The 23,087-nt window shown below is 56.0% G+C and overlaps 1 protein-coding gene across 3 annotated transcripts in view; it reads right to left on the minus strand.

Annotated features, from left to right (window-relative positions):
• Positions 1-293: 293 nt before the first annotated feature.
• GRK5 (G protein-coupled receptor kinase 5) overlaps positions 294-23,087 on the minus strand; it is a 228,024-nt gene continuing 205,230 nt past the window's right edge. For all 3 annotated transcript variants that reach the window (XM_081231335.1, XM_081231336.1, XM_081231337.1), the window contains 10 exons: positions 22,755-22,818; positions 21,504-21,644; positions 19,746-19,936; positions 16,977-17,014; positions 15,160-15,249; positions 13,346-13,554; positions 8,785-8,922; positions 7,822-7,959; positions 7,080-7,211; positions 294-4,821 (listed from right to left, as the gene is read on the minus strand). In XM_081231335.1, coding sequence (XP_081087461.1) covers positions 4,723-4,821; positions 7,080-7,211; positions 7,822-7,959; positions 8,785-8,922; positions 13,346-13,554; positions 15,160-15,249; positions 16,977-17,014; positions 19,746-19,936; positions 21,504-21,644; positions 22,755-22,818 — 1,240 coding nt within the window. In that variant the 3' untranslated portion in view covers positions 294-4,722. The remainder of the gene's footprint in view (positions 4,822-7,079; positions 7,212-7,821; positions 7,960-8,784; positions 8,923-13,345; positions 13,555-15,159; positions 15,250-16,976; positions 17,015-19,745; positions 19,937-21,503; positions 21,645-22,754; positions 22,819-23,087) is intronic.

Genomic DNA, 23,087 nt, shown 5'->3' on the forward strand with positions numbered 1-23,087 from the left:
CTCCTGCATGGTACCATGTTGCAGGAACACTTCTGGAGTCATCTGCTGGGTCTGGGGTCAGAAGCCAACCAACCTGGAAAAGGCTCAGGTGGTCTCCTTAGACCCTGCCCCCTGGAGCTGGGCCAGGGCAGGTCGGGTGGTCAGCATGGGGGCCAGCATTGGGTGGGGCTGAACCGTCCACCTGAGGAAAGGTTAGCTCAAGAACTGAAGCGGCACGTCCTGGCATCTTGGGGGCAGCTGGTGTTGGCAGAAGAAATAGAACAGCTCGGCAGAGGGGCAGAAATGCAGCCGTATTTTCATTAAGGAATTTATTTCTCTTAAAAAAACAACAACAGTGGTTCGATCTAGATACAGCAGCACTGTGACATATTCGAGGGAACATACAAAGATTCAAGAGCAGCAGGAGAACAAAAGCCGTTATCTTCAGGAATGACCTCCAAAATGGAACTATTTTTACTCATGAATATTAAAATTTCCCTGAAAAAAAAAATAGAAACCTTTGGATACTAGAAGGATTATTATTTTAACACTAATTATTTGAACAGCCACTAAGCTCTTCTAATTGAGAACATTTACTTTTGATCTATTACAAAAATGACTTAGTGATGGACCAGGGAAAGACATCTAGATTCTTCTTTTGGGGAGTGTCTTTTCCTCCTAAGGAGAGCTAGTGTTTCAAAGGTTTTAGCCACTGTCCACAGCACAAGCCTTTAAAGTTAGACCAGACGAGGTACCTCCACCTGAGCAAGGTCTGACCCCTACACATTGGAGCTTCAAAAGCTGGGCTGGATGGTCCTAAAAGTAGGTACAGAAGGTGCCTAGGGGGACGAGGTGTCACCCTCGTGGTCTGTTGTGATCAGAAAGCGCGCTCTCTGACGTTCATGACTCACAGCTCTGCGCTTGGAAATGCACCAAGATTTCACACTCTTTCCATACAAAGGCTAAAAAGTTAGGAGGTCCTACCTCAGAGCGTGGAGCTAGAGAACAGGAGACAACCAGAGGGGTTGCCCCCGGATACGCAAGCACACAGCAGCCCCAGAGGAGAGCTGGGTGTCACCCCGACTGGCGTTTCCTCTTCATCTCGGGGGACTTGGTGGTCCGCAAGGCCGCTGTTCCCTTTGGCAAGGCCTGGGCTACCAGGCTCAAGGAGGCTGCAATGCTCCCTCTGTATTGAGGTCTGGGTCAGCAGCTCGCATGAGAAAGTTGGTGGGAAAACTTTGGGGGAAAGGACAGGGGTGTAGAAGGATAGGGAGAGGCTTCCACGGAGGGCTGGGCTCCTTGACCCCTGGCCTTTCGGAGGCCAGGCCCTCAGCATCACCAAAGATTGCTGGGTTCAAGGGCAGGCAGCCGCATCTCACTTGTGCTTTCAGTGCCAAGGCCACGTCCACATACGTGTCCCCAGAACTCACTGCCATTTGCCCCCGTGGGCTGCCTGAGAAGCGTGCATACCCCAGGCCACACCGCTGGCTTCCGTGCAGCGTGGCCTCCAAGACTGAGCGCTCCCTTTGTTCAGAGCAGTGCATTTCGGGAAACAAGCCCTCCTGGGGCAGCTCAAGACAGAGCAACCCTTAGCTACTGTGCAAGTCAGCCGCCCTTGCAAGAAGCCTCGTGGTTTAAAGAGTGATGTTCCCGGCCTAGAAAGATCAGAGGGTGAGTTGATGTGGGAGGTGGTGCCATCCTCCGTGAAGGTGGGGCTGGGTCTTTGTGATCTTGTGGGTGATAATCATGGGAGCCGCCCAGGGAGCTTGAGAAACACAGGTCATGGTGATCACTGCAGAGACCACCCCCGTCCCACTGGGGACAGCGGCTTGGCTCCTGAAAAGGGGAAGCAGAGGTGCTTCTGCAAGACCCTGCGTCTCACCTCAAAGGCACGAAGTCAGATAGGTCCGGTGAGAAAAACGTCATGCTTGGAGGAAGAAAGTCTCTTCCGTGAAGAGCTCAAATGCAGTAAAAAGATTTAAATCCACTGGCTGCCCAAATATGCCTCCTCCTGGACAGGTAGATGGTGGGAAGGTTTTTTTTTTTTTAGTTAAAAAATCTTTTTAAAAATGCAGCCATAGAAAACAAGCTGGAGTAGAGGTTGGCGGCGGGGCAGGGGGTCCAGGGACAGGACCTGTGGCAACTGGGGACCCAGAGGGGAGAGGGCTGGCTTTCAGGCACTGTTCTAAGTGAAGATGCCCCCTCTCTGTACAAAGCAATGGACCGAAAGGAAGAGGAGGATTGCAAAGGCCAGTGACTCTGACCCTGTACACTTTGGGGCGCTCAGGGGACAGGTGGCGAGGGTGAAGGAAGACTCCCGTTATTCTAAGAGCCACGCAAAGTTCTGTGCTTTAGCCTCCGTGCTCTCACGATGTAGAAACACACTGAGCAGATTTATGTTTCTTTCTTGCTTCTTGAGGATTCTCTACCGCAAACGGACAGTGCGTTGGCTTTGGGGTGTAAAGAGACTGGCTGCTCCACAGCAGTCCATTTGGAAAGGTTTGAGTTGCTGTGTACCGGGCAAAATGAATGAAATTTCTGGACAGGAGGGTGGTGGCATGGACTACTGACTGTCCCAGGGAGATGACTGTCCTTCTTTTCATTGAGAAGGGTCAGTAAGAGCTTGAGGATCTTACAATACTGGTCAAAGAGCTTTCCACTTCCTCAGCAAAAACTGAATACGGCTGTTTGTATTAATCTTGTACTCAGCTCCAGAAAGGTAACAGAAGCATCCTCGGAGGCAAGAGCTGGTCTTGAAGAAAATAATACTGCACATTAAAGGGATCTAAGGAGGCCGAACTGCTTCTTTTCTTCTCTTTGCTTGTAAAATGACCTCAAAATGGTCAGTTGCAATGGTCAGGTCCCTGTCTAGCCTCAGGACCCAATGGCAAAGTTTGGGGAAGGAGCATGGAAATTGGGACACAGGCTGACACGCTGGCTTCTCTCTCCTCCCTAAAAGCTCAGGCTCCAAAGTTGCCTGGTCACCTAGAGAAATAAGTTTGGGAGGATCACATCAAAGACCCCACCGATGGCCTAAGGCAGTGGTTCTCACACTCCAGGGTGCATCAGAATGACCTGGCGAGCTTTTTAAATATACAGATTCCTGGGCCCCACTCCCAGGGAATCCCATTCCGTAGGTTTGGGGTGGAGCCCAGGATCTCTATTTTAACAGGAGATGCTGCTGCAGGAAGTACAGGGCCCACGCCGGGAGAAACCCTGGCAGCTGCCCGGTGGCTGAGACCAGGTCTGACTGAGGGTGACCTGGCAGGCAGGAGAGCAGGGAATTCAATCGTTCACCCTGTCCCAGAGGGGAGGCAAAGACAGATTTGCTCCCTGTCACCTTGTGAAGGCAGCAGGGGGGAGGCTGGCCGCTCCCTGGGGCTGGACAGCCCTGCTCAAAGGGCCTGGGGGGCTGCCTTTAGAGACCCTGGTCTGGCAAAGCCACCAAGTTCTCCTGGGGCTACTTGTGCCTGGAGCTTTGAGATGCCCGATGAGAGCTGGCCTCTGCTTCACCTCTCCCGGAAGGGACAGTGAGTTCTTCTTGAGTTTCTGTGGGTGGCCCGGCCTCTCCCATTTGCTTGGAGAGCCAACCTCATGCATCCATGCCACCTGAGCCAATGAATCTGCGGGGCCCCAGGAAGCTCTCAAGGCCCTATGACTCCGTAAACACTCAAGGGACATGCCCAGAGATCCTGGGAGAGCCACCTTCTCTACAAGCCCAAGACCTCCGCTCCCTGATGCTTCTATGGGCCGTAAGCATTTGGGACTCTTGGGGTTCCATGACTACTCCTTATCGTTGCTATGCGTCCCTTAAAAGTAGAATAAAACAATCCCCAAATGCAAGCCTCTTGAAAACATACTGGCTTTAGCAGTCAGAACCTACTCAGAAAGAAAGAGGCCTAGACACCCTTGTGCTGAAGACCCTCAGCTCCACGTACCGGCCGCCTTCCAGAAGGAAGAGGAGGCCAAGGCCAAAGCAACAGTGGCATCGTGTGCCCCCAAAGGAAAAGTGCACATCTTGACGGAGCTGGGCCCAGGCAACTCCATGGACCCCAATGGAAGACATCCTGGCTGGGGGTGAAGTCCCAGTGGGTCTTTGAGTATTTAATTCAGATTGTTACAAGCCAACAGAACAGTGATACCAATGCGAGAGAGGGAAAGGTTATAGAGATGGATACAATCAATCCTTTAAAGGTGAAATGGGAATCATTTTTCTACATTTAATAAAAACATTTTCTCATTTGAGGCTCTGGAAGTCTTGAGTCACATTTTTTTTTTTTACACCCTTCCCCGCCCGCCACCCCTCTAAAATGTCTTAAAACACATGGCTTAACAGTGGCTGCACAGAAAATATACACCCTCAAAGTCTGACTTTCATTTAAATACAAATATACAAAATGTAAACTGAAACAATAGAGAAATTTACAAAACTTTTCTTTAAAAATAATAAAGACAAAATTCAGTTCTAGTTATGACGCTGTTAAAATACGTGCAAGTTGTATCCAATTGGATTTCTATTGCAATGTTCGACAGAGACACAGCCAATCCACCTTGGCTTGCGGGCCGCCTCCGAACACAGACCTGAGTGGAAATCTCTTTGAGGAACCTGGAGGCTCCCCATCTCGGGGCTGGACGGCCTCCTTCCCCGGCTCCTGGAGGGCGGAAGCTCCACCGGTCACATGTCCGCTTCTAAGGAGAAGGGTCTAGGCTGGTCCCACCGTGGACTTCAGGCCAGAGCTGCAGCTAGCTGCTTCCGGTGGAGTTTGAACTGACATGGTTTGAATTTATGTGATGGTTAAAACTGGTCTTGGAACTGGCTGAACTCTTGGAATTGTTCTGATGCTGGGAGGGGGGTGAGCAGGGAGGAGAGAAAGAGGGAGAGAGAAGGTCAGTCATCGCAGAGTCGAGCCCTGGAGACCCTGCATCACAGGGGCCTCTGAATCTGAACTGGAGAGGAGCTCAGCTGACCAGCTCCCTGTCTTGCTTTCTGCTGCCTTCTGTTCTCCCCCTGCAGACCCAGGTCCGGAGGCCACCCCTTGGGGCGGAGGGCTTTACCTGATTAACAGACGCCCAAGGCAGAGAGGAGGTGGTCCCTCCTATAATATCTACCTACATGGTTAGGCCTGCAGGCCCAGAGTTAGGCTGCCGGGTTCGAATCCTAAATCCGCCACTTCTTAGCTGAGTGACCTTGAGAAAGTGTCTGACTCCCTCGGTTGCCTGGCCTGTGATGTGGGTTAGGAGCCACTTCTGTGCAGGGCTGTTGGGAGAAGGAAACAAGGCTGTGTGTGCAAAGGGCTCTAGCAGGTGCCCGGCTTGGGAACCACAAGCTGCTCGCCCTCAGTATCCCTGGCACCCTCTTGGCACCCCCGTGGGTACGGGCCCCTCACGTTGCAGAAGAGAGCCGGCGTGTCTGCTCCCCTGGTGGCAGTTGTGGTGCCAGGCGCTGTGCTGAGGTCACCGTCCTCCACCTCACTCAGCCTGGGCAGCCGGCATTTCCATCCTGATTTTTCAGGTGGGTAAACAGAGGCTGGGGTGGGGGTGGGGGGTTGGGTTCAATACGCTACCACCCAACCGAGAAGGGTCAGGGCTGGATTTGAACCTGGGCCGTGAGCTTCCACAGCAAACGCTTGTCCCAGGATCACGGGCTGTCCTGGGGGGCTTGGCCACTTCGGGGGTGGGGGTCATTTCTTTCTGGAACTTCAATTTTACTTGATGGAAGCATTTGAAAATTATATTTTTATAGTAGATGGATATGAGTATATTATGGAATAGGAGGTGAAACTCACATGAAGTTTTTAGATAAAACTGCAAATTCAGGCCTCAGTCTGCATTTTCTCTCAGTGTGCCTGATCTGTGCTGCCCACCCTGTTATCCCAGATCCTCCGCAAGGGCTCACTGGCTGTGTGACCTTGAGCAAGTTCCTTAACTCCTCTCAGCCTCAGTTTCCTCATCTGTGAAATGGGCTAATGGGAGCACATCCTGCGCTCACACTTCACTAAGATGCCCCAAAGGAGGGATGCAGTTTTGCTTGCTGATGCATCTTAAGTCCTCAGGTAACAGTCTAGCATGGAGTAGGTGCTCAATACATATTGGTGGAATGAATAGTTGAATGAAGGCCTGGGGTTTTGTGAAGATTAAATAAGAGACGCCTTCAAAAAGCACCCAGCACAGCGCCTGGCCCACAGTGGAGTGCCACGAACAGCCACCTCTTCCCTGTTATCTAAGCAGGAGGGAGCTGGGATGCCCGGGGCCTGGGTACAGAGCTGCTGCTGCTCCTTTGGGGGGAGGAGGAACGTAAGGAACCAGGGGCCTTCCAGGCCTCAGGATGGGGCCCTGCCTTCTTGAAGGGCCAGGCCAGGAGGTGGCGTTATTGTGGCCATCTTCTTGGTGGCAGGGATGAGGTTAGGGGTCTCTCACTCTAGAAAGCCTGCCAGGTCCTTCCTGGGACACTTCTCCCATGTGGCCCACAGCAACCCTTGATCCAGGGACAGGCTCTGAGGGAAGAATACCTTTTCCTGAGGGCCGAAGTCTCCTCTGGCTGCCAGCTGCAGGGCACAGCATCAAACTACGGGAGCCCCACCTCGGGAGCCATGAGGTTCTTCGGGGATCACCCCTCCAGCACCGGCTCCCCCTGTTCTTTGTCAAATCTTTACCTACATAACTTGCGTCGTCTTTACAGCGGCTCTCGACCAGGGGCGTTTTGTCCCCAGGGCCATTAGGCAGCGACCGGAGACAGTTTTGATGGACACACGGCGGTGGGTGCTACTACCATCTACTGCGTGGAGGCTAGGGATGCTGCTAAGTGCCCTCAACGCTAAGTCCCCGTGACAATGAATTAACCCAAAGCATCAACAGCGCCGAGGCTGAGGAGCCCTGATGACCGGTTAACTCTGCGCTGGCCCTGCCCCTTGTGCTCTGGGGACGCCGTCAGCCAGTGGGTCTCAAGGCACTTCTGACAGGCTGCCTGTCCCTGCCAGCCTGCTGCTGCCCCCAGTCTCCCCAGCCTGCAAGTCGGTCTCAGTTGTCTGGAAGGCTCAGACCTGGGGGTTCCCAGAGCTGAGGCCAGGACAGCAGGGTTGAGGTGGGAGTGAGGGTCTCACCTGACGCTTGAAGAGCCTCTGGAGCAGCCCTTTCTTTGGCGGTTCCGGAGGGTGGCTTCTGTTCAGGTCCGGCGAGAGGGTACCGTTAGGTCCAAACACATTCAGTTCCTTAAAGCACTCTGTTTCGATCATCTGGAGAAGCGGTCAAAACACGGGTGGTGTCAGGGGCTGCGCTGGTCATCTTGGGTGGACAGGAATCCCAGCAGCCCAGCCCTGGGCGACACTGCCCCGAGCCCGGTCCTGCCAGGCTCTCCGCCCGCTCTCCACCTCACAGGGCTGAGAGCCAGGCAGCAAGGCCCGCCCACCGCCTCTCCCTGACGGCCCTGCAAGCCGCCCTCTCCGAGAAGCCAGTAGCCGGCCATGGCGGGCAGCGGCAGGGAAGCGCGCATCTTCCAGCCACGGGACTCACCCCCAGCTCCCCCTCTACCCCAGCGCTCCGGGCCCTCCCCCTTCCAGGGCTGCAGGCCCACTGCCCCATCACTGCCATCTCACTCGAACCAGCTTGAACTTGCCCCACCTCCAGCCCCCTTGTGCCTCCCGCTGCTCCCCCGTTTCTCTTGTTTCCCCGCCACGCTTCTCCATAGGGCCATCGAGACAGGCCCCCTCTTCCCGCCCAGCCAGCTCCTGACCCAGCATCACACCACGCCCCGGTCTGCCCACAGGGACGCCCGCCCAGCCGTCCCTCTTCTGCCCTCGTTGCACCCTCCCCTCAGTGTGACGCTGAGGGCCCCGCCGTGCTCACCTCGCTTTGCCAAGGGATGGGTACGGAGCCCGTGGAGAACTTGGAGTAGAAGTCGTCGTCTGTGTGGTCCAGGTTGACACCCTTCACGGTGGAGAACTGCTCGATGTCCAGCACATCCTTGCAGTACACGGCCCGGGGCTGGGAGGGCAGGGTGCTGGTCACCAGGAGCCCTGCCTGTGGCTCTGGTGGCCCCCAGCCAGGCCCGGAGGGTTTTGATGGGGAGCAGCGGGGGTCTCCCAGGGCCACTCCCGCCCCGGGAGCCCGGGCTGCCCTTTGCTCAGAGGGGCCGAGGGGGCCCCCAGCTGGGGTGACGAGAGCTCAGGGCCCCTTCCTGCCATCACTGCCCCACACAGGATGCAACGGGGGGGGTGTGTGTCCCAGGAGGACCTCCCTGGCCCTTCTCGCTTCGGAGGCCAGTCAGGGGTGGTAGGTCAGCACACAGGCTCGGCAGCCACACAGACCTGGGCTGGGGTCCCAGCTGTAGTGCTTAGGTGCTTTGTTAAAGTTACATATCCCCTGGAGGCCTCAGTTTCCTCACCTGCAAAATGGGGCAGTCGAGGCACCAGGCCATGGCGCTGTCGTCAGTGCTGCTATGGCCCTGGCGCCGTAACCACAGGGATCTCTTTCATCTCACTCATCCACCAAACATGCTCTGGGGGCAGCCGTGCGGGGACTCACAGAGACAAACCCGGGCCCTGCCCTCTGGGGATTCGAGGTCAGTGGGAGGCCTCCCAGGGGCTCTGGGAGCCTGGGATTCTGGAGATGAGGACTTCATAGAGGTGACGATGCCAGGGTGGGTACAGAGAGACCCCCAGACTGGGCGACACCCTGCTACTGGAAGACGGGGGCCACCCCTTGCCCACAGGTCTCAGCCTCTGACCGGGGGCCCAGCACAGATGTTTAGCGAAGTCGAAGGTCATAAATCAATGCACAGGCTCAGTCTAGGCCAGGGAGGCTACTTACATCTGGAATAAAGGGAGGGTCCATCATCCCGGCTTCTAAGCGCTTGAAATTCATGTTCCTGAAGAAGCGGTGTCTCTTGACCTCCGCTGCCCCTGCCTCCTGGCAGCCCAGCCTCTGCTGTGCATCTTTGGTGAGCAGCTGTGACACGAGAGCCCCATGAGGACCTGCCTGGGGGGCCTTTCCTCCTGCCCAGAGGCCCGAGGGGCAGAGGGGCTTCGGAGAGCTTGTGGTCACCTCCCTTTCACACGAGTGTCCCTGAGCCCTCCCGAACGTCCCTCCTCTCTCCTCCGCAGTGCCTGCGCCACCCCAGGTACCCAGCGGACACTGCCTGCTCAGGCCTCGATTCAGGGTGGCCTCCTGAGCCACAGTGTGCTTTGTGGTCCCATGTTCCCAGCATGCGCAGATGCCTGGAACCCCCAGGAGAGCAGGAATCCCGTCTGTTTCTCCAACCCAGCATGCACTCATGTTTGCTGAATCGGTGTTATCTCTTCTGCTCCAGGTAAGCTACAAAGGGCAAGCACTGGTCGGTAGGTTCTTTCATTCATTTACTCAGTTCGTAAGTACGTTGTAGACGTGTACCCAGTAGGTGCCGAGAGAGGACGCTAAGGGTCTGGCCTCAGAAAATTCACGTTCAGAGGACCCATCAAGGCAATGCAGATATGACACCATGGTGGCCGAGGAACAAGAACTGGCCGCCAGCTGAGGCATCGGGAGGTGTCCTGGGGAAGGGGCTTCTGAGACAGGCTTTCAAAGGGGGGAGCAGGCATCGGAGGGGCCTGTGGCATCATGCGCAGGGCGGCAGGGACACTCAGGGCGTGTCTGGGGAACACGTGTCTTTGAGTCTGAGTGAAGGATGAGGGAGATGGGTCAGGGGGAAGGGGACTGGTTGGGGACAGTGATGGGGGGTCCTGAAGGCCAGGTCCGGAGGTAGGATTTTAATACAGATGTAGTGGGGAGACAAGGATGGGTGGGGTACAGGACTGTCCTCATCGCAAACAAAAGGCAGGATGGTTACCAGGAGAGAGGGAGGGGGCAGAGACAGCTGGACGGGAGGAAGGTGTGAGTGCAAGAGAGGAAGCGGGGAAGGGGGGGGACGCCCCGGCTGCAGATGGGGCAGGGCCGCCACGTGACCGCAGGGCATCAGTCCCTCCCTGCAGTCCCAGTGTCCCTGGCTGTGCTTCTCTCTCGTCCCCGCCCCACTGAGCACTGCACCGTGTACGCAGCTGGAATCCACTAAGTGTGCGCTTTGAGACTAAAATCAAAGTGGGTGGTCTGCACCTTGGAGGGAGTCCAGCCCTGTCCTTTACCAGTACCCTGGCGCCCTCTGCATGTGCTCATTTAATACACATTTACGGCTGCCCTGAGAGCCAGTGGGCAGGGCGCCTCCTGGGGCCCAGAGTCTGGAGGGGAGGCTTGCTGGGACTGCCCCCCGCCCCAAAAACTAAGGAATGAAAGGCGGCAGTGGGCCAAGCACCAGGTCACAGCCTTGAAGGGACTAAGCCATGAGAGAGCCACTCACAACGTCACCCTTGGGTCCACCGACCGCCCAAGGGTGTTTTGCCCAGCGGGCCGGTGGCTCGGAGCCGCAGCTGCTCTCCTCCTGGGGCTGTGCTCTGCTCTGAGTCATCCCAAGAGGCTGCAGACCCCAAAGCCAGACAGAGGGCACAAATGAGAGCAACAAGGTGAGGGGTGGGCCGGGCTGGGCGGGCCGTGCCAGGATGCCCGTCAGCTCCTGCCAGGCAGGGATGCTGGCCAGTGTCCAGGGCTTCTGCTTTTTTCGAGAAGCCAGAAAATCCAGGTTTTTATGTGAATTTGCCCCATGTAAAAATCTTGGCAAGTAACCCACTATTCACCTCTCTCTAAGACACTGTGCAGGCTGAAATAAACACCCACCTACATGCTGCCCGTCTGCAACCTGGCCATCAGGTAAAGAGTTTACACATGTAATATCAGTATAAACCAGGAGACGTGAGAGGGAGAGATGGTGTGAGCTGAGGTGGATGGGGCAGGCAGAGAGGACTTCCTGGAGGAGGAAGACTAGAGATGGGCTGGAAGGACCGGTGAGAATGAGAGGGCTACAGGGCCAGTGGGGAAGAACCAGTGCTGGGACTCAGCAGGGGCCTGAGAAAGGTGGGGGCTGAGGTCTGGGCCTAGGGACGACTGGACCCAGGGGACAAGGCAATGAGATGCATGCATTTCTGGACACCAGGGGCAGTGGAGAGGGTCTTGTGGCTGCCAAGATGGAATGAGGGACAGAATCTGGGGGCCAGGGACCAGCTTCCTTGCTGTTTGTAGAGAGACCTTCCTCGGCAGGTGGGGCTGGAGCTGCCCTGGGCCTCCATGGTCTCCTTACGGTCAGGCCCTGCTGTGTCCTGAGCTGGTGTCCCTTGGTGGTGACAGCCTGGCTGCCAGACCAGATGGGCTGTGGTTAAGGGCGCAGAAGGAGCCCAAGACCAGAATTCCAAGACCCCAGGGTAAGGAGGCAGAGGAAGGCCAGAGCGCTCCAAAGGTTCTTCTAGCTGAGAAAGACACGTACACCTAGGGACCCAGGTCTGCCTGGAGCCCCAGGCTCAGATGCCACCTTTCCTTCAGTGGCCACCAGGGGACAGCAGAGGAACAGCAGTGCCCCCGGTCCTGGGGCCCCAAAGCCGATGACTGTGGGCGGGGTGGGGGGTGGGGGGTGGTGCGCTCTGTGCCTCTCTGTCTTCTCGGCACACCCCATGCTGCTGCTGGGCGTTTCTCAAGACCTGCTTCTCGGGATTCCCTGACCTGGGACATCTGGTGATGCTCTGACCTCCTTCCCTTGTTCAGTTAGCTCTGGACAGACACCTGACTGTGACATAACCAAGTATTCTTGGCACCACCCCCCCAGCCCCCGGTTGTCAAGCATCCCTAGGACCCCACATTTCCACGTACCTGCCTTTTGCTGCCTTGCTCCTCTTGTCCCCCGACCCCAGCTCTGGCTGCCGTGACTACCCATTTTCTCGGCGGTCCCCCAGCTACAGGCTGGCCCAGGCATGTGGTCCGGGCGTGTGTTTGCTTGTGTACACACCACACTTCCCTCACTGTCTCGCACACACGCCCGTGGCAGATCTACGGTTCCTCTTCCTTTGGAAGTGGTCAGCTGGCAGCTCTAGCCCAAATCCTCCTTCCCATGCCTCGGTGACGTCCGACCGAGGCTGGTAAGAGGAAGCGGTCAGGCAGCAGGCGGACGGCTCCAGGAGGGTGGCCTTCTGGGGGTGGGAACTACGCCAGATGGTTTCTGGGCCCCTAGCAGTGCAGCCTCAGGTTTTCTAGAAGCAGAAACTCTGCTACTTTTCATCAGCTCTCCGGGCCTGCCCTTCTCTGCACGCTAGCCTGGTTTACGCTCATGATTCAGATCCCGAGGGTCAGCCGGCCTGTCCGCTGCTCCAGGTGCAGCGTGCTCCAGGGAGAGGAAAGGGATCTGTGGATCCCTGGTGCCCAGAGCCAAGCGCTCAGGCCCCTCCTGTCCCCGAGTGGCTGGAATAAGAGGGCAGCTGCCTGCAGTGGAGGTGCTATAGCACAGCTGGGCTAGCACCAGAGGGAGGAGGGCCCTGGGGGGCACAGGTGGGCCTTGGGAGCCTAAGATCCAAGCAGGAAAGGAAGCAGGCCCACCTGGGCCGAGAGGAAGGGCCGCGGTCCAGGGGCGGACTCCCTCCAGCTCCACTTTTTTTTTTTTAAGAACATTTTTTTGATGTGGACCATTTCTGAAGTCTTCATTGAATTTGTTACAACACTGTTTCTGTTTCATGTTTTGGTTTTCTGGCCGCGAGGCATGTGGGATCCTAGCTCCCTGACCAGGGATCGAACCTGCACCCCCTGCATCGGCAGGCAAAGTCTTAACCACTGGACCGCCAGGGACGTCCCCCAGCTCCACTTTTGATGGCTCCTGTCACTCCTTCCTCTATCTGGCTTCCAGCCCCCCAGTCTGGCCCCGCCCACCCAGCCTGTCTGAAGGTCGTTCCCCGAGTGCGCCCTGCCTGTGGCCGGGTCAAGTGCACTGTCCACGGGTGCTGTCACGCAGGGCCCCAGCAGGTGTGACCAACATTCCACAGAGTGGGTGGAAAACTCGAGTATAAGATGTTCGAAGACTGAAACTATCCCCACCCACCACCTGCAGCCCCTGGCCTCAAGCCAGCACCCAGGGGTCCAGAGCTGGAGAGAGAGCAGGAGGCCCAAGGTCAAGGGTAGGGGCTGCCTGGATCCCTCTGCGTCTTGGGGACGAGCCAGGATCATCCCCTTTCTCCCCATGCTGGCTTCCCCCACAGAGCTGGACGTGAGGGTGTCTCCCCTTGTCACGCAGCCCCCCTCCCTTGTCACAGAGCCACCCTGTTCCACCCCAGGCTCCCTCCTGGAAGCCTTCACCGCCCGCCCCAGTCCACAGCCTGCTCCTCCGGCCTGGTGGCTTCATCGCCCACACCCTAGCGTGCCCCGCCCCTGTCCCCTTCAGCCCGTTTGCTGTTCTCGGCTAAGGGCCGGGAGGGGAGCCAGCGCTGGACGCCAGCCCCGGGGCAGCGCCTGGCTCGCCGGGAGCTCTCACCATTTTGCAGATGGACTTGGCCTCCTCGGAGAACTTGTGCGAATACACCTCCTCGGTCTCCAGGACGCGGCGGTCCACCTCCTCCCTTTTCACCTTCTCCTTGCGGCCGCGGAAGGGCGACTGGCCCTCGATCATCTCGTAGATGAGGCAGCCCAGACCCCAGTAGTCGGGGCTCAGGCCGTACCTCTGGTTGTTCAGGACCTCTGGAGCTGGGGGCACAGCAGGGAAGCGAGGAGAGGTGAGAGACAGCTGGTGGCAGGTCAGAGCCCGGGCAGACGGGGCCAGGACTGTGATGTCCACGGGGCCTCAGGACGTCCTGCAGCCAGGAGTGACGGTGCTGCTCACAGAAGGCCTGGAGCTTGGTGGCTGAGACCTCTTCCCTCTGCCAACTCTGGCCCACCAACTGCTGTAAATACCACCTCTTCCTGGGAGCCTGCCCTGGCTGCTCTTTGCTGTGCTCCCAGGACTCTGACTGGCTTCAGAAGCCTGACCACAGTGGATGGAAACAACCTGTTCCCTTGATGTCTCCCCCACTAGACTGTGAGCCACCTTATTCCCTGCTGTGCCCGGTAACAGGTACGATGCCTGACACACAGTAGGTGCTGCACACATATTTGTTTCAATGAATGGTGTGTCCACCCAAAGTAAAACGATTTTAAATTTAGCTGGAATTCAAATAGCTTCTCTAACATTTTGATAAAATGAATTATAGATTCACCATAGAAATGCAAAAAAGATAGTTTCAGGTCATCAGGCAGGCCACATACATCCAGGGAGGCAAATGCATCCACACACACATGTGCTGGTATGCACACAACACAACGTGCTGTGCAGACACTCTGTGCAAGAGGAGAAGACACAGATGCACAGGCAGACACACCCAAAGGTGCACAGATGGATCTATCTATCCAACACCCATCTATCATGCATCCACCCATTTATCTATCCACCCATCCATCCATCTATCCACCCATTTATTAACCCATCCATCCATCATCCATCCATCTGTCATCTATCTATCTATCTATCTATCTATCTACCTATCATCTGTCCATCCATCCCTCAGCATTCACATGGGTATACATACCCCCAACATACACACAGATACACACCCCAGAGGTCCTCCAATGTCGTGCAACCTGAAAAGGACCCTCGAGCACCAGAGACCAAGTCTAGAACCCTAAGCATGTGTTGCTGGCAAAAGCCCGGTCGAGGAAAACAAGGTCCCCACGCCCCCAGAGCTTTCAGGAATCCTCTACCTCCTGGCGTGAGTGGGCTTGTGAGTGGGAGGTGTGCAGAAGGAAGCCCAGGGAATATCCCTTATTGTAAGGAGCATTCCAGGAGTCGGTGTAGCTCTGGGGCTCTTCCCCGTAGCTCCCGGGATGATGGTCTCAGAGAAGGCTCAGGGGATGCAGCGCGGGGAGCCCGAGGCTGGTCTCTCCTTAGAATGGTACTTTGTGACACAGTAGGTGGTGCGCTCCTCTCCTTTCTGGGCCCTTCCTAATGATCTCCCTGCTCTCGTGGTCACCCTGAAAGGCTGTCTGCCAACTCAGCAGACCCCTACTCCACCCACCCCCAGGCAGCGCTGTCTGTCAGCTCTGCCACTGACCTGGGGAGGGGCTTGCCCTTGAGATGTAGCTGGGGCTAGGGGTGGGAGCTGCAGAGCTCAGTGAAGTCAAGTTGCACCCTGGGGCCCCAATGCTCCCCCAACCCTGGCTAAGACCTCCCACCTCCCAGCATGACTACTTCTAGTTGCACAAAGAGGCCAGTGGCTCTGAGGGTGGGGCTTGGTGAGAGGGCACGCCTACACTTACCCATGTAGCCGACAGTGCCCACCCGGCCGCGGATCAGGTCTCCCTCCGGGATCTTCACGGCTAGGCCCAGGTCCGAGATCCTAATGTGGCCTGAGGGAGGACAACAGAGTCAACAGGTCCCTGGGATGGTCATTTGGACATCTGGTCTACCCTGGGCAGGGCCCCAGACTTGCCATGGGCCCCTGGCATTTCATCTGTCCTAGAAAGAGTGGTACTGAACCTGCCATGGCAGGGTGGCTGCAGACCCTTGGGAGAGTCCAGGTGTCAGAGGACAGGGTAAAGTATTACTTTTTAGGAGAAAAACTTAACGATGAAAAGGATGCCTGGATTTCGTTGGACGATCACAGACCTGCCTCATAAAATGCCCTAATGGGCTTCTTGGAAGGCTGATGTCACAAAGTTTAAAATGCTTTGGCCTGATTCTGGGATTGCTTCATGGGAAAATGTAAGATTCTCCTGACATTTTGCAACAATTTGCTTAAGGGGAAAAATCATAAAGCAATTTGGGAAGCAACTCCCTGTTCTGCCTTGTTGGTCTTTGGGGGTTGTTTTCTCCCTTTGGAGACACTGCCACCCAGGCTTAGCAGAGACTGGGAGGAGGCACTGGAGCTCCTGGACCAGGACCGACCCCCAAAGGCAGAGACGACGTGGTGCTGAGAGCTCGCCTCAGTGCTGTCTCTCCTAGTGGCCCAGCTGGCAGGGTCGTGGCCTCATCTGACCCTGCAGGGAGGAACACTACCCTCCTTCCCAGCCTGGACTTCAGCAAGGCCCAACGCCAGAGACCCCGCTAGGCTGCAGCTGAGTGGATTCCCCTGGCTCAGTGGCCCCTGACAAAGGCAGGAACGGTGTGGGGGGAGGGTGCGGGGGAGAGAGCACACAGATTCCAGCCATTGGGCGACAAATCAGTGGTGGGTACAGTTCTGGAACCAGCAGGGAACAAGAACCCCTGCGGGCGCTGGGCGCACCCAGAGAGGGGCAGTGGGCCCCGAGCCCTCTGCCTGCTCCGCCACACGACAGTATCACAATCAAACCTCTTCTCTTGGTCACAAACGACCTCCCTCCCTCCCTCCCTCCCTCTCTCTCTCCCGTCAGCCTGGGGCTGCCTGACGTCTGGAGCACGCTGGCAGGGAGACCTGGTTTCTGGTCTCAACTCCCCACTGATATTGCTGGGTGAGTGACCTTGGCAGGTTGGCTCCTCTGAGCCTCAGTCTTATCATCTGTAAAATGGGCACAGGGGTGCCGGCCCTGCCCCCTCTGTAGAGACGAGAAGATCTAGTTAGATAGAAGATGTGACAACCCCTTCCCAGGCACGAGGGGCTACTGTGGTGGCTCCTGTTACCCGTGCGTGTGTGCACAAACACACGAGAAAATAACAATGGTGATAGACAAGTAATAACGCCTAACACATTTATAGCTGGCTATAGTTGATAAGACAACTTCTCCTCAAGCTATCTTCTCAGAACCTCACCACCACCCTCCTCCATCTGAAGCAGGCAGGGCAGGACCCACTGTTTCTATTTCACAAACAAGGAAGATGAGGCGCAGGGAAGCTGTGTGAGAGTTAAGTACTGGCCCAGCGTCTCTGGAATTCTCGACTCCCCGTTCACTGCTCGCTCTCTCTCTCCCTCTCCTCCCTCTCGGCTGAGCCACACTGCTTCTTTGCCGGGCAGGAGCTTTGTCCATGCCCTCTGCCCTCCCGCGGACCCCGGGTCAGTGTCTCTGAGTCTCCGCTGGGGGGACCCCTGCTCCCTTTGGGTTGTGACGCTCACCTCAGCTGCAGAGCAGGAGAAGGATCCCCGGGCCGCTGCCTGACTTACCGTAATCGTCTAACAGGATATTTTCAGGTTTCAAATCTCTGAAAGGGAAAGATCACCAGCATGTGAGTGTGGCTGTTCCGGGAGGCAAGGGCACACCAGCATCTGGGTGGACCCCCTTGGGCCAACCCGGCCTGAGTGTTTCCTTCCCGACTCTGGGCTCAGGAGGTCTGGTCTCTCTCTGGGTCAAGGCAATCCTGTGCTAACTTCTCTCCCTCCAGTAATTTCAGACAAATGCTGCTTTTTGCCATAGGTGCTTCCCGACCCTAGAGAGTGACTGAAAAGGAAGTTAGGCAAAGGCTAGTCCTGGCACCTGTCCACACACTGATGGCCCCAGGGCTAAGAATACTTCTGGCTGGAGTGGTGACAGACTCCTCCAGGGTTGAGAAGACTCTGAGGTCTCAGGATGCCTTGAAGGCAGAGCAGGGTCTGGGAATGAAAGAAGAGAAGTTATTGAGGACAAAGAACCAGCCGCAGAATTGGGGCAGAAGATTGTAAGGGAGAGAACGGTAACCTCCAGGACAAAGACCCCCTCTGGGAGGGGTGCCCCCAGGAGCCTGCACACCTCCCACCTCCAGCTGACCCACAGCCTGGGAGAAAGCACAGCCAGAAGGCACGGCTGTAGATGCAGCCACCTCCTTCTGTAGGTCTCTCCTCTCTTTGATGAAATGACCATGCTCATGAGAAAGGTAACCTCTCCACTCCCACGGCGGGGGGGAGGCAGCAGAAGTGTCTGTTTTTATTTTAATTAATTGATTTTTGGCTGCATTGGGTCTTCGTTGCCGCGCGCGGGCTTTCTCTAGTTGCGCCGAGCGGGGGCTACTCTTCGTTGCGGTGCGCGGGCCACTCATTGCAGTGGCTTCTCTTGTTGTGGAGCACGCGCTGTAGGTGCACAGTCTTCCGTAGTTGTGGCACGTGGGCTCAGTAGTTATGGCTCGTGGGCTCTAGAGCGCAGGCTCAGTAGTTGTGGCGCACGGGCTTAGTTGTTCTGCGGCATGTGGGATCTTCCCGGACCAGGGCTGGAACCCGAGTCCCCTGCATTGGCAGGCGGATTCTTAACCACTGCGCCACCAGGGAAGCCCTGGTTTTATTAATAAAAGGTTTTCTCCACGAGTTAAAGAATAATAGGATAGTGTGTGCAACTCAATTAAGCCATCGGGCAGACGATACATGGCATCTAGATTGAGGATTCAGTTCTCAACCAACTGGCTTTGCTCATCAAACGGAGGGCAGCTCTCCTCACGGGGAGCAGTTCCTGTGCCCAAATCCAGTGGTGCAGCCCCGCAAAGTGATAACTGGTGTTAGCATGTAGTTATTTATTACGACATACTTTTGTTGCTGTTGTTAACTTGCATGCTTTTGGTGTGTTAACCATTCCAAACAGGGGCAGGAGTCATCACTGCAATTAATCAGCCCCCACCGACCACCGGGTTGGAAAGACAGCTGGCTAGTGGGCACAAACCCATGCCCCCAGAGAGGCTCTGGCAAGTGGTCAGGGCCGGGGAGGCACCATGGTTCCCTTCCTCCATAGACGAAGGGCTAGAATTTGGAGGGGTGCCTTTTTTCTTTTTTTAAGAGAAAAGCAATCAAGTGGAGGATTCTTTTTTCAACCCTCAGGGAAAATTTTCTGACTCCCTTCCCACTTGAATGAAAACAAAACAAAAGCATAAATTGGGAGATGGTGTGGGGGGAAGGGCATGTCATCAAGACCATTCCTCTTGCTTTCAAAACCTTCTCGGGCTCCCAAGATAATCTCCGACAAGAGCCCCATGGTAAAAGTCTTCAAACTGGGGGGTGTGTCTCCAGCGGCTGGGAGTGGGGTCCCCCACATGCTGGTGGCTTCAGTTGACAGAAGAAGACCAGGTTCCTCCCCACTCCTAAATGTGACTATGGTGACTGGCTCCAGAGTCCCAATTAGAGGTGGGATCTAGTAATAATAATTATAAGGTCAACTCAACAGAAGATATTATCTTAACACTTAGAGCCTTATGGTCAAAGGAAATTTTTAAAAAATCTTACATACATCCACATATTTCAGAGTGGAATGCTAATCAATAACTTTTATGCAAAAAATATTACATTATAATAACTATTCTGTCGGGGTGTTGGGGAGTAGGGAAGAAAATGATAGAAAACTCCTCATCGTTAAGGAGTTTTCGTGCATTTCTTTAGCTGCATGATGGTGGAAATCAACTTGCTACAGCAATTAGATTCCACTGGATACCTTTAGAAATGTGATGTCACTTTAGTTCCATTTCAAAATATCAATATTAGCCACTCTTTTAACATATGATGGACAATTTCAGATGTCTACTTAAAATGTATGAAGGCACACAGATTTTCAAAATTCTGTGAGGAGGCCTGTGAGAAGAGTCTGAAGGTCACTGCTCACAGAATCTGGACACCTGGTCCTAAAAAGCTGGATGGTGTGGGAGGGAACGGGGTCCATTTCGATGTCTGCTGCAGTGGTGATCCTACTAAAGTCTTCCTGGGGTTTGTTCCGGATCAGGCCACCAGGCTCCACTGAGCTTCGCAGGCGCTGGTTGGGAAGGGAACAGCGGCCCAACCTCATCAACTCTGAGGGAACACTTGGCCTCCCTCCCTTACTCGGTTCCTGGGTGGGAGCCTGTCTGACCCAAGGGCAATGCCCGGGCCTCGACTCCCAGGGTGGGGTTGAGCGTCCAGTCCAGGGCATGGAAGGGTCAGCCTCACCTGCTCAGACTCAGATGGGGGGACGGGGGCTGGGGGGCGGTGGGAGGGGAGCCCGCTCACCTGTAGACGATGTTCTCACGGTGGAGGTCTTCCAGGCCGCACAGGATCTCTGCCGCATAGAACAGGGCACGCTCCTCCTCGAAGCCCGGGTTCCCCATGTTGTAGATGTGGAACTTCAGGTCCCCCCCGTTCATGATGGTCAGGACCAAGCACAGTGCATCCTTGGTCTCGTAGGCGTAGGCCAGGTTGACCTGGGAGCACAAGACAGCCCTGCAATGGGGTTCCGGGGACCCCCTGACCACATCCACTCCTCCTCCCGGGCCTTGAAGCTGGGCGGCAGGGCTAGGGTGCGGGAGCTGCAGCAGCTTCACGCCACCCCCTGCGCCCTGACAGCCTCCTGGTGCCCCTGCCGCTGCCCCTCCATCAGACTCGGTGGTTCTAGGTGAGGGGGCAAAGCCGGAGGGGGCAGGCCAGCACCTTTCAGGGGTCCCGACAGGACAGTGTCTGCGTTTCCACATCACAGAAGCATGTGTGTGCATCGGGGGGTTAAAACGTCTGCCCCCTTTGGGTACCACCTTGTAAAGCCCGGCCCACTCTGGGGAATGACAGAAGCACCACGTGGGGGGCGTGGCCCGCCCTCACGCACAGCTGGCGGGAGTGAGACTGGGGGCCGGGCACACACCCTCTGACACAGCAATTCCTCCACCAGGAGCCCATCCCACGGACACCCTCACAGAAATATGCCAGAGGGATGCTGAAGGATGGACACGGTGGCCTTAGTTGTTGCGGTGGCTTCAAAACCAGAAACAACTTCTATCGTGGGGACTGGCTGCACAGGTCGTGGCCTAGCTCTTCCCTGTGCATCTGCGGAATGGTGCACAGCTTTAAAAAAGAGGTGCAGCTGTTGGTCCGGTTGTAGAAAAAGCTCTACAATTTAAGGGGAAAAACACTGCAGCCTAAGATTTGTAGTAAGATCCCGTTGGCTAAAAGTAATAAAATCCCTACATGAATCAAACACGTCTGGAATGGTTACTCAGGGAGGGAGGCTTTTATGTTTACTTTGCGCCCATCTGTGCTGTTTGACTTTTTACCGGAGCATATATTATTTTTTATAATAACAAGTGGCAGTGACACTGAGAGCTGGCCAAATACCCAGGTCCTCCTCCACATTTCCCAGCCTCCCCTGCGGTTGGCTGGTCCCTGGCCATGACCGGTTCTGGCCGAGGACTGTGGGTGGAAGTGAGGGGTGTCACTGCAGCCGAGGCAGTGCAGAGCCCCAGGCACTCACTCTCCACACTCCCGGGAAGGGAGGGGTGCGAGGCTGGAAGATAAAGGAAGGTGGCCTGATGTGATGGGATTTTGGGTGAGAAAAAGGACAGCCTTTGCCATTTTCAGCTACTTCAAGTTGGGGTTGATTTGTTACCACAGCAGAGCCTAGCCTGGATGCAGTAACACACGAATATAAACCAGACGGGCCTCTCTAGGATCCTGACACTTCCGTCTCCTGGGATGAAACCAGCCTACAGGGGTCTGTGGAAACAAAGCTCCTTGGTTGGGCCCCGCGTGGGCCTCTTTTGTCCACGGAGGCGTTCAGAGAAGCCTGGTCTCACACCCAGAGGGGAGCCAGGCTAGCTCGGTGACCAATGTCAGCCCCAACTGACCCCCAGCTGCCTCGTGATGGAGGGAGTGTCGGGCTCCTTTCGGCAGCCCACTCCCCTCACGGCATCCCATGCCCTGGGGGATGAGGCCCTGTCACTCTTAAGGGACAGAAGTCCCAGTCACCAGGAGGGGACCTGTCCCTGGGGCCCTGACACTCACCACAAACTGACTGTTGACCTTCTCTAGGATCTGCTTCTCATTCAGCGCCATGGACTCGCCTTTCCTCTTTTTGATCCTCTTCTTCTCCAAGCGCTTGCAGGCGTACATTTTACCCGTGGCCCGAACCTGGCAGGCACAGACCTGAGGGGCAAGAAAGAAGCCAAGGGCACACGGCACGTGAAACAAGGCCAGTGTGAAGCTCCCTCAAGGCCAGGATGCTGTGTCTCTGGGGCTTGGATGATACCTGGCCGTGGACCCACTGCTCCCAGGGCCCTGCCCTTGAGATCTGGCTTTGGTGGCACCTTAGGCAAATCCTAGCCCTTGGAGGTGCAGAATCAGCCATTTACACCAACGTTTAGATGGCTGGCTAAGGCCTAAAGAACCGTTCCTCTCTCAGGGGCAACTAGATTTTTTTTTTTTCGGTATGCGGGCCTCTCACTGTTGTGGCCTCTCCCGGTCCGGAGCACAGGCTCCGCACGCGCAGGCTCAGCGGCCATGGCTCACAGGCCCAGCCGCTCCACGGCATGTGGGATCTTCCCAGACCGGGGCATGAACCCGTGTCCCCTGCATCGGCAGGCGGACTCTCAAACACTGCGCCACCAGGGAAGCCCGGCAACTAGATTTTCTCTGTCCCAAGCTTCCAGCCAGATGCAGCCATTGATAACTGGGGACTTTCAAGCACCAGCTGCTGGTAGGAGAGGCTTGTTTCGGGGGGGAGTGATGGGAGACCCCTGCGAACCCTGACTGTGTAATTCAGAGGAATGGAAACCAGGGCCTTTGGGTCTGGTCTTAGTTCTGCCCCTATGCAGCTGCGTGACCTTGCCTGAGTCACCTAACCATTGTGAACTTCAGCCTTCCTCATCTCTAAAATGGGAATAACAAGTCTTGGGAAGCTCAGATTAAGTACAACAGCACATACGAACAGCACGGTGTGGCCGGGATGCTTAAGCCCCTCGCGCCCTCGCTTCTCCCTCCAGACACAATCAAGAGTGCCCATTTCTCCTCTCCAGGCTTGACTCCTGCCTGAGGCTGGCTCCAGCTCAGCTGCCCTGCCGCAGACACCTTCCTTCCTCCCCTCAGGCACAGCAGACCTTCCCAAGGCCCGGGCCTCACCCACCTTCTCCATCGGGGGCACATGACCAAGCCATTCGCTCGGAAGCCATGCTTAGAACACTTCAGGCCAAGCCCGAAGGGACAGAAAAGGTGACAAGAGTCCAGAAACTTTTCATGAACACGTGGATGTTCACTTACCTCCCCAAAGCCCCCTTTTCCTAGTACTCGGTACTGCCTGAAAGTGTTTTTGGTTACCGGTTGCCTGGAAAAAAGCAAAAATCCAACATGGGACTTGTAGTATTAAGATGCAGAATCCAGAAGAAATAGACAAGGGCAGCATTGAAAAGAGCCAGTGCCAGGCACAAACTGCCAGACCAGGCCCCGGGGACCCCCTGGAACCATCGCTGCAGATGGGACCCTCGAGGACTTGCTCTGGGGCTGGGGCTGGGTGTTCAAATCCCAGGCTGCCGCCCTCAGGCCTGCACTGGGAGGGAAGAGCCCAGCGGAGGCTGTTTCACCACACCTTCCCTG

Source organism: Mesoplodon bidens (assembly GCF_964165515.1).
Source record: "Mesoplodon bidens genome assembly, chromosome: 1".
NCBI classification, from domain to species: domain Eukaryota; kingdom Metazoa; phylum Chordata; class Mammalia; order Artiodactyla; family Ziphiidae; genus Mesoplodon; species Mesoplodon bidens.